Below are 12,387 nucleotides of genomic sequence, written 5' to 3'. Positions count from 1 at the left end.
CTGTGCTCTGCAACGGGAGAGGCCACAATGGTGAGAGGCCCGTGTACCGCAAAAAAAAAAAAAAAATCCATCTGTCTATCTTGCACTTTGAACAGATCTTTACCCATGAATGATCCTGTAACACGCATCAGTTACTTGGAAAACATGAAAAAAACTCCATGGGAACAAGTGAGCAGCATAAGTGTCTGATGCATTCCTCCCATTTTTGCACATAGAATAATAACAAGACAAGTACTCAAGGCTCAAGATTCGTCTAAGGGCACTGAATGAAAGCAGCTTTTTATTTTATTTTTTTTAACTCCAGGTCTGTGGCAATGAAGAATGGCTAGCACAGTCAGGAGCCACTGTCCTGATTCATGCGAAGGCACCCGGAGTTTTACGCATCATTGCTTTTGCCTGGTGAGCAACAAAGGTTAGCACAATGGAAAAGGTAATGTCTTAGTAGTATCATGAAAAAAGTTTTAACCTCGTGGACCTCCTGAGAACATCTCTGGGACAGCCTCCACCAAGAAGGAGCAGACCACACTTTAAGAACGACTGCTTTAGAAACATTACTGTTAAAACCAGCAGCAAGATAAGGATAACCACAACCACTACTACCACAGTTAATTCTTCTAGGCTCTGTAAGGAATACGTAAATTAAAAAACGGAAAAAGAGGGATTTATATCATAAAAGAGAACACAAAATTCATTTGACCACTATTTACTAAGAGCCACGGAGTTTGCCTTCTAGCAGGGGAGATACACAATAAGAAAAGGGGCTATGCTGGATGACTAAGTATTGTGAAGCAAGGTTGTGCAACGGGCTCTGAGTGGGGTGGTAAATGAAAGAGATGTCATTAGAGAGCTGGTTCTGGCCTAGGTCATACCAGGCCCTTAAAGGTGTAGTAAGGATTCCCTTTGCTACTCTCAGTAAAATGGGGTCTCAAAGAGTTTTGAAACAGGGCACTAACAACCTGACCGATGACTGTTATTCACTATTATTTTTTGACCAGAAAATCCAATGAAAACTATGACAACTAGTAATAAAGTTTTGTAACATGGATGGTTAAATAACACAAATCAATAGTTATTTTTTTTCTGCGGTACGCGGGCCTCTCACTGTTGTGGCCTCTTCCGTTGCGGAGCACAGGCTCCGGACGCGCAGGCTCAGCGGCCATGGCTCACGGGCCCAGCCACTCCACGGCACGTGGGATCTTCCCGGACCGGGGCACGAACCTGTGTCCCCTGCATCGGCAGGCGGACTCTCAACCACTGCGCCACCAGGGAAGCCCTTGTCCCCCATTCCTTGTAGGCAAGACTCCAGCCTCCATGACCTTCCGTGAGTTCCAAAGAGCAGATTCGAACAGTTTTTTTTTGCGGTACGCGGGCCTCTCACTGCGGTGGCCTCTCCCGTTGCGGAGCACAGGCTCCGGACGCGCAGGCTCAGAGGCCATGGCTCACGGGCCCAGCCGCTCCGCGGCACGTGGGATCTTCCCGGACCGGGGCACGAACCCGTGTCCCCTGCATCGGCAGGCGGACTCTCAACCACTGAGCCACCAGGGAAGCCCCATCAATAGTTTTTATATCTCATAATTAGTTACATACCAAACGAATGAATTATTTATACTATTTCTCAATAGCAAACCTTAGAGAAATACTGGATTTAATTTTAACAGTATCATTAAAATAACACCATGGCAAGATCCTTCCTCATTGTTAGGGACAAAATATTTAAAATAAGTCTCTATAACAATTTGACTTCCCCAAAAGACCAATTTTAAAAGTAATTAAATAAAATTCAAAATGAAATATTCCATTACAATTGCTGAAAGAATCATAATACGATACTCACAATTGTTTCTGTGATCAACTTTTAAAAAACCAGTGTTGAAAGTGTATAAATACCTCATCAGAATAGGAAACAGATCTGCTCGGTGGGCAGCTTTCACTACTGTATTATCTTCAGAAATGCTAAAATGCACTATCTCTTCCTTAAAGCTTCTGTCTTCAAGCAATCTTTGTAAGTTTTCCCTTTAAGAATAGAATTCAGCACAAATCATCACTTAATCAATAATACTTTTAAAAAATATATAATTAATAGAGTACTATACATATATAAATGAAATAGGTATTAAGAATAGTTTATACTGTACTTGACATCCATAAAGGAAAGTCTTCACACAAATACCTTCCAAAATGGCAAGTTTTCAAATTTTAAAAGGTAAAAGGGATTATAAGGGGTTAGTCAATAATTCAGCTGTTTAAAAAAGCATAATATGAAAGCTTTCTTCAGTTCTTAGGGTGTGATTATGATGACTCCCTAAGTAATCACCAAGATTTTATGACATTGTATAAGCAAGAAGAAATGATATAGCCACCTCAACACATACTTTTCAATTCATATTCTCTCTCCTATCTTATTATCTATGGAGAAGCACTCTTAACAAACAAATATACTTCTAGTTTTCATTTCTTACCTGAAAATAGCATTATGATCACCGTAGAAAAGAGGGAAATTTCCTAGGCCTTTATAAAATTACTTTATAAGATGATGTTTGGTAGAAAGATTAAAAATCAGCCCCCCAAATATTTCTTTAGCTTCAAATAACTTACCTGTAAGGGAGGATATGTGGATGTTTATATGTCATTATGCAATCCAGTGTTATTTTTTGCACCATTTGATCTTGGTGTAGCAACAACTAGGAATGATATTTTATAGAATAAATTAATGAAGTCAGATATACACATACCATGGGGTCATAATTTACTTGTACTAATTTGCTCAATTAAAATACTTAGAATCTAAATTCTTAGACGTGGGTTAAGGATGATTCCTGATAATAGCTTTACATTTTCCTGAAGGTAAAGGAAGATGAACAGAATATATGCAAAGAACAAAACAGAAACACAACTCTGACACCTGCCTCCCACATGCCAGATTCTCAGGTCTATCTGTCTTTTGGCCAAGACCAATTCCCTACATGAATCTAGGTTTACACCAACTGGGCTGGTCCTGTGATGAGACAGAGCTCTTCTAATACTGTGAAGGTAAGAGCAGTCAGGAAGATGCCAGGATAGAAGACCTGGCTCTGAAGCCTCGCTGATCAGTCAGTTTAGAATTTTGTTTCCTGTGGACAACTGAGAGTTTTGAGCTCTGGCTCTATAAACAAGTTACATCTGAATTACGGGCAAAACAAGGACAAATTCTGATGAAATAATATGTTTCATTTAAAAAACATCCAAATGCAAAGAGAAAAATCTCGTTTCCCCAGATGGTTTAGAATGACATCCAATGCTTACTCTGCTTCTGACGTTAATTTTTTTCTGCAACGTTTTTTGGAATTCAAGGTCATATATTGTGATTTCCACGGACCATTATTCTATCTTTTTTCATTCAGTCGAAAAGATCCTGAAACCCTGGCGCTCCATAAGGCTAACTTGCCTAGCAGTGAAAAGTAGCAGCTCTCTCAGCACAAACCCTCACTCCCTTCTAAAAACGAATTCTCACAAGACAACTAACGCTTTGTTATACTCACTGTTAATACAGCCAATCAATGTTTAGTCACCCCAAATTTCTTTAAAAATCCGCTAAGTTAGTACTGTCTAAAACTGTTTCTCAAGATACAGAAAATATCTGTTAATTAAAAAAAAAATTAGACTTAAAGTGTAGATATGGGCCCTATTCCAACAATTATCGGAAACCTAAAAGTTATCTTGGCAAAGAAAAAGGGAGAGGAAAGTTCACAAGTAACTGTAGTGGCAAGCATTTATTTTACTTACCTGAAGATACAGCTCATATAATTTGGATTCCAGATATAAGGCTCGTGGATTCGAAAACTTAGAGAAAACTTGCAAATGAGCAATTAACTGCCTAAAAAACAAAAAAACCCCGAGAAAACCAGAATTAAAGAACAGACGTTATTTTCTTGAGATGATAGTACCCACTAATTTTAGTCTCTGACAGGTACTCTGAACACCTTGACTATAGTTTCACTGTTAATTACACAGACAAGTTTTAATTATTTGCATTTAGGAAATCATTCTCCAGGAATTCCAAATCTCAGGCAGGTCCTCCCCTGAAATCCAAGCTCCCCATCCCAGAAAAATCATTCAGGATGTCCTCAGAATAAACCATAATTTAAACCATATGTAGAAAGAAAGTAATCAAAATGGTAATACATTCCAAAATTAAACACAGACAATTTTTGGAACCATTCCTTATCTAGTTCCTATGCAGTAGACAGGAAAGTGGAAAAATAATACAGTTCCTCACTTTCATAAACATAAAAACTGATGTCAGGCAACAGAGGTCCAAGTTTGGGTAACCATGGCTCTTGCTTACCAAGAAAGAGGAAGAAAGAGCAATGTTCTGTGGTAAAAGTTAAATCTCAAGATGGGGTTGCCTCGAACAAACCACAGCATCTACCAAGACAGAACGAGAAGAGCGCTTCTACTGCATTTACACGCTCAACTTTCTAATCCATGGACTCTACAAGGCTTTAAAAATACTTAAGCAGGGAGAAGTGAAGAGAGGTGGAAACCAAGCTGCATGTGTGGTTCTGCCATTCTGAGCTGCTGACTCTTTGGGAAGTCACTGAATGTCTCAGAGTCTCAGGTTCCTCATCTCGACAAAGACAAGACCTCCCAGATTTTCTGCGAGGAATGAATGAAAGACCACAAGTTGTGGTGCTTCAGCTCCTAAGGGTTTAGCAAACAACGCATTTCTCTGTTTTAGGCACAAGAAAGCAAAACTGTGAAAGCCCTACTAGTTAATATAGAGAAAAATGGTTGGAAATTATGACCTTTAAGATATTGTAGAGAAATAGGGGTAAGGGAGGCACTATTATTTATATTTAGCTTAAATGCCTGTGATGATTAGTCTTATGTGTCAACCTAAGTTGCAGTACCCAGTTATGTAAAACCCTAATCTAGGTGTTGCAATGAAAATATTTTGTACATGTCGTTAACATCTACAACTAGTGGACTTTAAATAAAGGAGCTTATCCTCAATAATGTGGATGGGCCTCATCCAATCAATTGAAAGCTATAAGACAAAAACTGATGTTTCTCAGAAAAGGAATTCTGCCGTAAGACTGTCACACAGAAATACTACCCTTCGAACTTCACATTCAAGACTACAAGCATCAAATCCTGCCTGAGTTTCCAACCTGCTATCTGCCCAACAAATTCTGGACTTGCTGGCTCCTATAATCACGTGAGCCAATTCCTTAAAACAAATCTCTACACACACACACACACACACACACACAAACACACACACCCATATATAGCTCTATTCTACTGGTTCTGTTTCTCTGGAAAGCTCTGACTGATACAGTGTCTCTGTAATTACTTATCACTGAGCCTTTGCAGTTTTACAAATAAATTTTTAAAATCTTCTATTGAAACATACACTCCTTCCCTCAACATTTATTAATTTTTATGTGCCATGTAGCCTTCAGGGGACAAAGAGAACAGGAGCTAATTTTCACGTTCTCATTAAATACTCGCTAGTGAGGAACGTGTTCCATGGATTATAAAACTGGGCTATGAATATACTGAGATGGCCCTAAGAATGTGATTCTCCATTTACTTACATTTTCAATGATGGGGAACGCTAGCAACATTCTAGGTTTGGCTACAGGGGGCAGGAACATTAATTAAGACATGGAAGTTATTTTTAAAGAGTTTTTAATTTACATTGATGATTTATAAAAAAATTAGTACCCAAGGCAAGGAGCAGCACCTGATTAGAGGTATGAACAGTTGTTATCAAAGTTTGAAGGTGGGTAAGATAACTTCTAGTTTAAAAGACAGGAAGAGCTTCAGTGAAGAAGCAGAATGAGAACTGTGCCTTGAAGTATGACCAGAATTTCACTTGGCAGCAATGAGGCAAGGGAAAGGTCCAGAAAGAAGGACATAGCAAAGGTCCAGGGGTGAGAATGGAAGAGGTATGAATGCATGAATAGCTTATTCGTTTATTCAACAAATAAACACAAGGACAAACCTCTGGATAGCTGTTATGCTGAAGGATACAAAGACGAAAACAGCACTCTCTGTCTTAGAGGAAGTAGTAGGGGATAGAAGGCTCAGAGTTGTGAGAAGGTAGGAGCAGAGAAGGAACTATGGTTCCATGAAGCTCAGCCATGATCTTAGTACATAAACTCCTGTGCTTTATACACTATTTCCATTAGCTGGCAAGCCCTTCTGTGCTTGGCAAACTTTTGTCTTGCAGCTTCAAAGGTGCCCTCCCCTTTGTAAAAGTCTTCCCTTTGTGATAAAATTAAGTCATTTTTTTTTTTTTACTGTGCTCCTGTAACTCCTTTAAAAATACTTCCGTTAAAATATTTCACCAGGCATTAGACTGAGCTTCTAGCTCTGCAGAAGCTAGGTACCATTCATCTCTGTTGCCCAGCACTCAGCAAAAGGACCTCGATACAGTTGCTGAATGATGAGCTAACAAATGGCTCATGGGAAAGACTCAACAAATGTGCATATCAGATTGAGATTTGAAGTGTTAAAATAACACTGCAGCGCCAGTCTGGTGGATCTCTGACACCCCAATTCAGACAATATTCAAGTAAGCTGGAGCACCTTCTGAAAGCAGAGTCACTTCTTTTTTCTAACGTTTCTAACAATTCAGGTAAATGAATAATCCAGAGAGTCAGAAAGAGAATGTAACAGCATGGAAAAAAAGAAAGCCAAAAGTAACCAGGAAAGAAGTCAAAAGGCAAAGTTAAGAGTGCTGATGCGCTTATTTATAAGGGAAAAGATGTTCCATTCTGTGTTGCCCCAGCACACGAACATAATGTCCCAATGCTATGAAAGTGAACGACAAAGGTCAAGGGCATTTAACTGCTCCAGGCCCCAGTGCTCTCATCTATAAAAAGGCGCTACGATCAGATAGATGACTCCAAAGTCCCCAAACTCTAACATTCTGTGGCTAAACAAGAAAAAATAAATAATAAACAAGCGAAGAAAAAAACTCAGAACACTGGCAGTTTTCTCCAGGTTGTAAAAGAAAATCTCAGGAAGATTCAGCACTTTGGTAAATAATTATCTGAGTAATTCATCTTGTCCCAGACTATTTCACAGGAGGTCACAAAAGGTCTCTTCCCACTCCTCCTGGATCCCTGGATCTGTAATCTTTCAGCAACGCTGAACTTACTTGGCCGCAGCTCTTCTTGTCTTTTTCTTTTGTGAGGGTTCATCTTGGGGTGCCAGCTCTTCCCCCAGCTCTTCATCCTCTCTGGCAACAGGTTCCTCTTCCATTTCCTCTGCCCCCAGCCCTCTGCCTTTTCTTCGCAGATCCTGGGTTGGTGCAACTTGGAGGTCTGCTGGGTAATACTCATTGCTACAGTGGAAAGAGAGTGCTATGAAACAGATGAAGGTAAATACCCTAAATGTTTATGACAGACGTATGTCCCCGGTTCACAGACTCACACACAGAAGAGACATCAGAGGCACCTTAGTCAAGCATCTTCTACAACACTTAAACTCAGCCCCTCTTAAGTACCTAATTTGACACGTCAATCACTAACTGCAGAAGACAGCCACTTCATTGTTACACTGTTGAAAATACGTGAAATGTCTACTTTGGACTAAGCTGATATCAGCCTCCCTGGCTCTGGAACCACAACTTGGGGAGGACGGACTCGAGGTGGATTATATTATAGTAGTCAGTCCTCCAGGTGTGACTTGGTAAGACAGGTGGGACTATCAATTCATTGCTTTTGAGGGAAGTCACAACATGACACAGACTCAGACTAAATGTCCAGGCAATGAAGATCAGTAAGGCTTTATGTTTTGGCTCCTCTAAACTGAGCTTGGGCAGTTGGTATTCACATTTGTTCTTACTGAATTGCATCCTTTTACTTTTGGTCCATTGCTGTAGGTAACTAATTATCTTGAAGGCTTGTAGGTAACTTGTTATTTTGAAGGCTATCATTCAGTGCATTAGTTTTGTGTCACTTTGGTTCATTCGTCCAACAATTATTACTTTGTTGTCTGTTTTGTGCATGACACTGGGCTATAGATATAAGGAAACCGATCAAATAGACTTTAAAGTCCTCACTCAAAAATACACTGATAGGGACTTGCCTGGTGGCACAGTGGTTAAGAATCCGCCTGCCAATGCAGGGGACATGGGTTCGAACCCTGGGCCGGGAAGTTCCCACATGCCGCGGAGCAACTAAGCCCGTGTGCCACAACTACTGAGCCTGCACTCTAGAGCTCGTGAGCCACAACAACTGAGCCGTCGTGCTACAACTACTGAAGCCTGCGTGCCTGGAGCCCGTGCTCCACGACGAGAAGCCACCGCAATGAGAAGCCTGTGCACCACAACAAAGAAGAGCCCCCGCTCACCACAACTAAAGCCCGCACGCAGCAACTAAGACCCAACAGAGCCATAAATAAATAAATAAATGAATAAATAAATAAATACACTGATACAATACATATTTGAGGATAGCATCCTACCAGCACACCTGGAAGAAATACACTATAGGTTAATACACAACACTACACCTAGAGGGCTGAGACACTACCATACTCAATGCTGTACTCTTAGCTAGCAGGATCTTACCCTTAATAAATAAAAAATAAATGAATGAATGAAATGAGCAAAGTTGTCCTTTACAAATGGCACCATTATCCATTTAAAAACGTGTGTACGATACTCTCAGCCCTCAATTAACCACATGACATATTAACCTTTACCTCCATGCACAGCATGTTCACTCATTCATTTATTACATAATTCATACAAAGCACTTATAAGAGTGTCTAACACACAGCAAGTGCTCATTAAATGTCACCTATCATTGAAATACTATTGCTATTGTTAGTCATTCATTTCTGCTTCTGGTTTGATTCTTCTCAGAGAATGTCTACAAGGGATTCACAATTAGTCTTAATATCAAATTATTTGAAACATATTTAGAAGTATAAATTTATAACCCCCCAAATGAAAAGCCCATAATATATTTCAAAGTCAGAATTAAAGGTGACCTTTGGGTTTTTCATTAGTTTGGATCATTTACAAAAGTATTAGTTATAGGTAATCAATGCCAATTAATCTTCAACATTTTTTAAAAATTGTGTCTTTACAGTCTTTAAGTTTTCTTAAACTCAGAGACTCACTTCCTGTTACAGGCTCCACTCTCCACCTCCACCTCACAGCACCTTGTGCTACTAGAGGAAGGTCTTTACATCAAGCTAAGGAGTAATTTATTTCTTTGGGGAAACACTTGAAAAATTAACATGATAGGAACTTCATATCCTACTAACACCTTTAATACCGGCTTGCATATGTACAGCCCCTTGCAATTCACAAAACAACTGATAAACACTACATGATCTTCAAAACAAGGCAAGGAAGCTGAACGTCACTGCTCTTGTTTAGACATAAAGCCCGAAGAGCTATGTGAAGAAAAGAGAAAATCATTACTCTTCCACCACCGTATCTACTGACCTGTGCCCATCTTTGCTTGTAACCTTTCCCAGAATGAATTATCCATGCAAACCTCTTCACTTATGCACGGAATCCTGTCTCCTCCTGCCTATTCAAAGGCAGGGCTCTCGTGATTTTATCCCTTCTCTTGCATTACCCATTTCCCCTCCCTTCTGGATCATTCATGCTAGCATCGCCTACACACAGGCTGTTTAAGCTCAACGTCAACCCAGACCACAACGGCTCCCCTTCTGCTCCCACACCTCCTTCCACCTATGTCTACTTCCATTTTTCAAGAACTGCCCATACTTGCTGTTTCCATTTTTCTTCTCCATTTTCTCTTAAGCCATTTTAATCAGAATTTCATCCCTATCAGGTCAACCAAAACAACTCTTGTTAAGGTCACTTCCAAAGCCAATGGTCAATTCTTTTTTTTTTTTTTTTTTTAAATCTATCATGGCAAGTGAGGTTTATTCCAACGATACAAGAAAGGTTTAACTTTCTAAAGTCAATCAGTATAGTTAGTTACATTAAGAGAATAAAGAAGAAAAAAGCATACAATTAACTTATTAGGTACAGGAAAGTAATGTGAAAATGTTCTCGCAAATTAATGATAACCATTTTTTTTATACAGTAGGTTCTTATTAGTCACCAATTTTATACACATTAGTGTATACATGTCAATCCCAATGGCCCAATTCATCACATCACCACTCCCACCCCCCTGCGGCTTTCCCCCCTTGGTGTCCATACGTTTGTTCCCTACATCTGTGTCTCAATTTCTGCCCTGCAAACTGGTTCATCTGTAGCATTTTTCTAGGTTCCACTTATATGCGTTAATATACAATATTTGTTTTTCTCTTTCTGACTTACTTCACTCTGTATGACAGTGTCTAGATCCATCCACGTCTCAACAAGTAACCCAATTTCATTCCTTATTATGGCTGAGTAATAGTCCATTGTATATATGTACCACATCTTCTTTATCCATTTGTCTGTCGTTGGGCATTTAGGTTGCTTCCATGACCTGGCTATTGTAAATAGTGCTGCAATGAACATTGGGGTGCATGTATCTTTTTGAATTATGGTTTTCTCTGGGTATATGCCCAGCAGTGGGATTGCTGGATCATACTGTAATTTTATTTTTAGTTTTTTAAGGAACCTCCATACTGTTCTCCATAGTGGCTGTATCAATTTACATTCTCACCAACAGTGCAAGAGGGTTCCCTTTTCTCCAAACCCTTTCCAGCATTTGTTGTTTGTAGATTTTGATGAAGCCCATTCTAACTGGTGTGAGGTGATACCTCATGGTAGTTTTGATTTGCATTTCTCTAATACTTAGTGACGTTAAGCAGCTTTTCATGTGCTTCTTGGCCATCCGTATGTCTTCTTCGGAGAAATGTCTATTTAGGTCTTCAGCCCATTTTGGATTGGGTTGTTTGTTTTTTAAATATTGAGCTGCATGAGCTGTTTATATACTTTGGAGATTAATCCTTTGTCCGTTGATTCATTTGCAAATATTTTCTCCCATTCTGAGGCTTGTCTTTTCGTCTTGTTTACGGTTTCCTTTGCTGTGCAAAAGCTTTGAAGTTTCATTAGGTCCCATTTGTTTATTTTTGTATTTATTTCCATTACTCTAGGAGGTGGATCAAAAAAGACCTTGCTGTGATTTATGTCAAAGAGTGTTCTTCCTATGTTTTCCTCTAAGAGTTCTACAGTGTCCAGTCTTACATTTAGGTCGCAAATCCATTTTGAATTTATTCTTGTGTATGGTGTTAGGGAGGGTTCTAATTTCATTCTTTTACATGTAGCTGCCCAGTTTTCCCAGCACCACTTATTGAAGAGACCATCTTTTCTCCATTCTATATCCTTGCCTCCTTTGTCATAGATTAGTTGATCATAGGTGCGTGAGTTCACCTCTGGGCTTTCTATCTTGTTCCATTGATGTATGTTTCTGTTTTTGTGCCAGTACGATATTGTCTTGATTACAGTAGCTTTGTAGTAGACTCTGAAGTCAGAGAGTCTGATTCCTCCAGCTCCGTTTTTTTCCCTCAAGACTGCTTTGGCTATTCGGTGTCTTTGTGTCTCCATACAAATTTTAAGATGATTTGTTCTAGTTCTGTAAAAAATGCCATTGGTAATTTGATAGGGATTGCATTGAATCTGTAGATCGCTTTGGGTAGTATAGTCATTTTCACAATATTGATTCTTCCAATCCAACAACATGGTATATCTCTCCATCTGTTGGTATCATCTTTAATTTCTTTCATCAGTGTCTTATAGTTTTCTGCATACAGGTCTTTTGTCTCCCTTGGTAGGTTTATTCCTGGGTATTTTATTCTTTTTGTTGCAATGGTAAATGGGAGTGTTTCCTTAATTTCACTTTCAGATTTTTCATCATTAGTGTTTAGGAATGCAAGAGGTTTCTGTGCATTAATTTTGTATCCTGCAACTTTACCTAATTCATTGATGAGCTCTAGTAGTATTCTGGTGGCATCTTTAGGATTCTTTATGTATAGTATCATGTCATCTGCAAACAGTGACAGTTTTACGTCTTCTTTTCTGATTTGGATTCCTTTTATTTTTTTTTCTTCTCTGAATGTCAAAGCTAGGACTTCCAAAACTTCTCTCTCTCTTCTCCTTCTGGGACTTGTACAGTGACAATGTTGTTGTGTTTAATGTTGTCCCAGAGGTCTCTTAGGCTGTCTTCATTTCTTTCTTTTTTTAAAAAAAATAAATAAATTTATTTATTTATTCATTTTGGCTGTGTTGGGTCTTCATTTCTGTGCGAGGGCTTTCTCTAGTTGCGGCGAGTGGGGACCACTCTTCATGGCGGTGCGCGAGCCTCTTACTGTCGTGGCCTCTCTTGTTGCGGAGAACAGGTTCCAGACGCGCAGGCTCAGTAGCTGTGGCTCAGGGGCCCAGTTGCTCCGCGGCATGTGGGATCTCCCCAG

General features: G+C 39.5%; 1 protein-coding gene across 1 annotated transcript in view; it reads right to left on the bottom strand.

Moving 5' to 3' along the window:
- Positions 1-12,387, bottom strand: part of UTP20 (UTP20 small subunit processome component) — a 96,794-nt gene that overhangs the window by 52,166 nt on the left and 32,241 nt on the right. The window contains exons 22-25 of the mRNA XM_059081891.2: positions 7,151-7,336; positions 3,763-3,853; positions 2,596-2,681; positions 1,888-2,013 (exon numbers count right to left, since the gene is read on the bottom strand). Of these exons, the coding sequence (XP_058937874.1) occupies positions 1,888-2,013; positions 2,596-2,681; positions 3,763-3,853; positions 7,151-7,336 (489 nt within the window). The remainder of the gene's footprint in view (positions 1-1,887; positions 2,014-2,595; positions 2,682-3,762; positions 3,854-7,150; positions 7,337-12,387) is intronic.

Source organism: Kogia breviceps, chromosome 12 (assembly GCF_026419965.1).
Source record: "Kogia breviceps isolate mKogBre1 chromosome 12, mKogBre1 haplotype 1, whole genome shotgun sequence".
NCBI lineage: Eukaryota > Metazoa > Chordata > Mammalia > Artiodactyla > Physeteridae > Kogia > Kogia breviceps.
The sequence above is the reverse complement of the archived record's forward strand: the minus strand, read 5'-3'. Positions and strand labels throughout refer to the sequence as shown.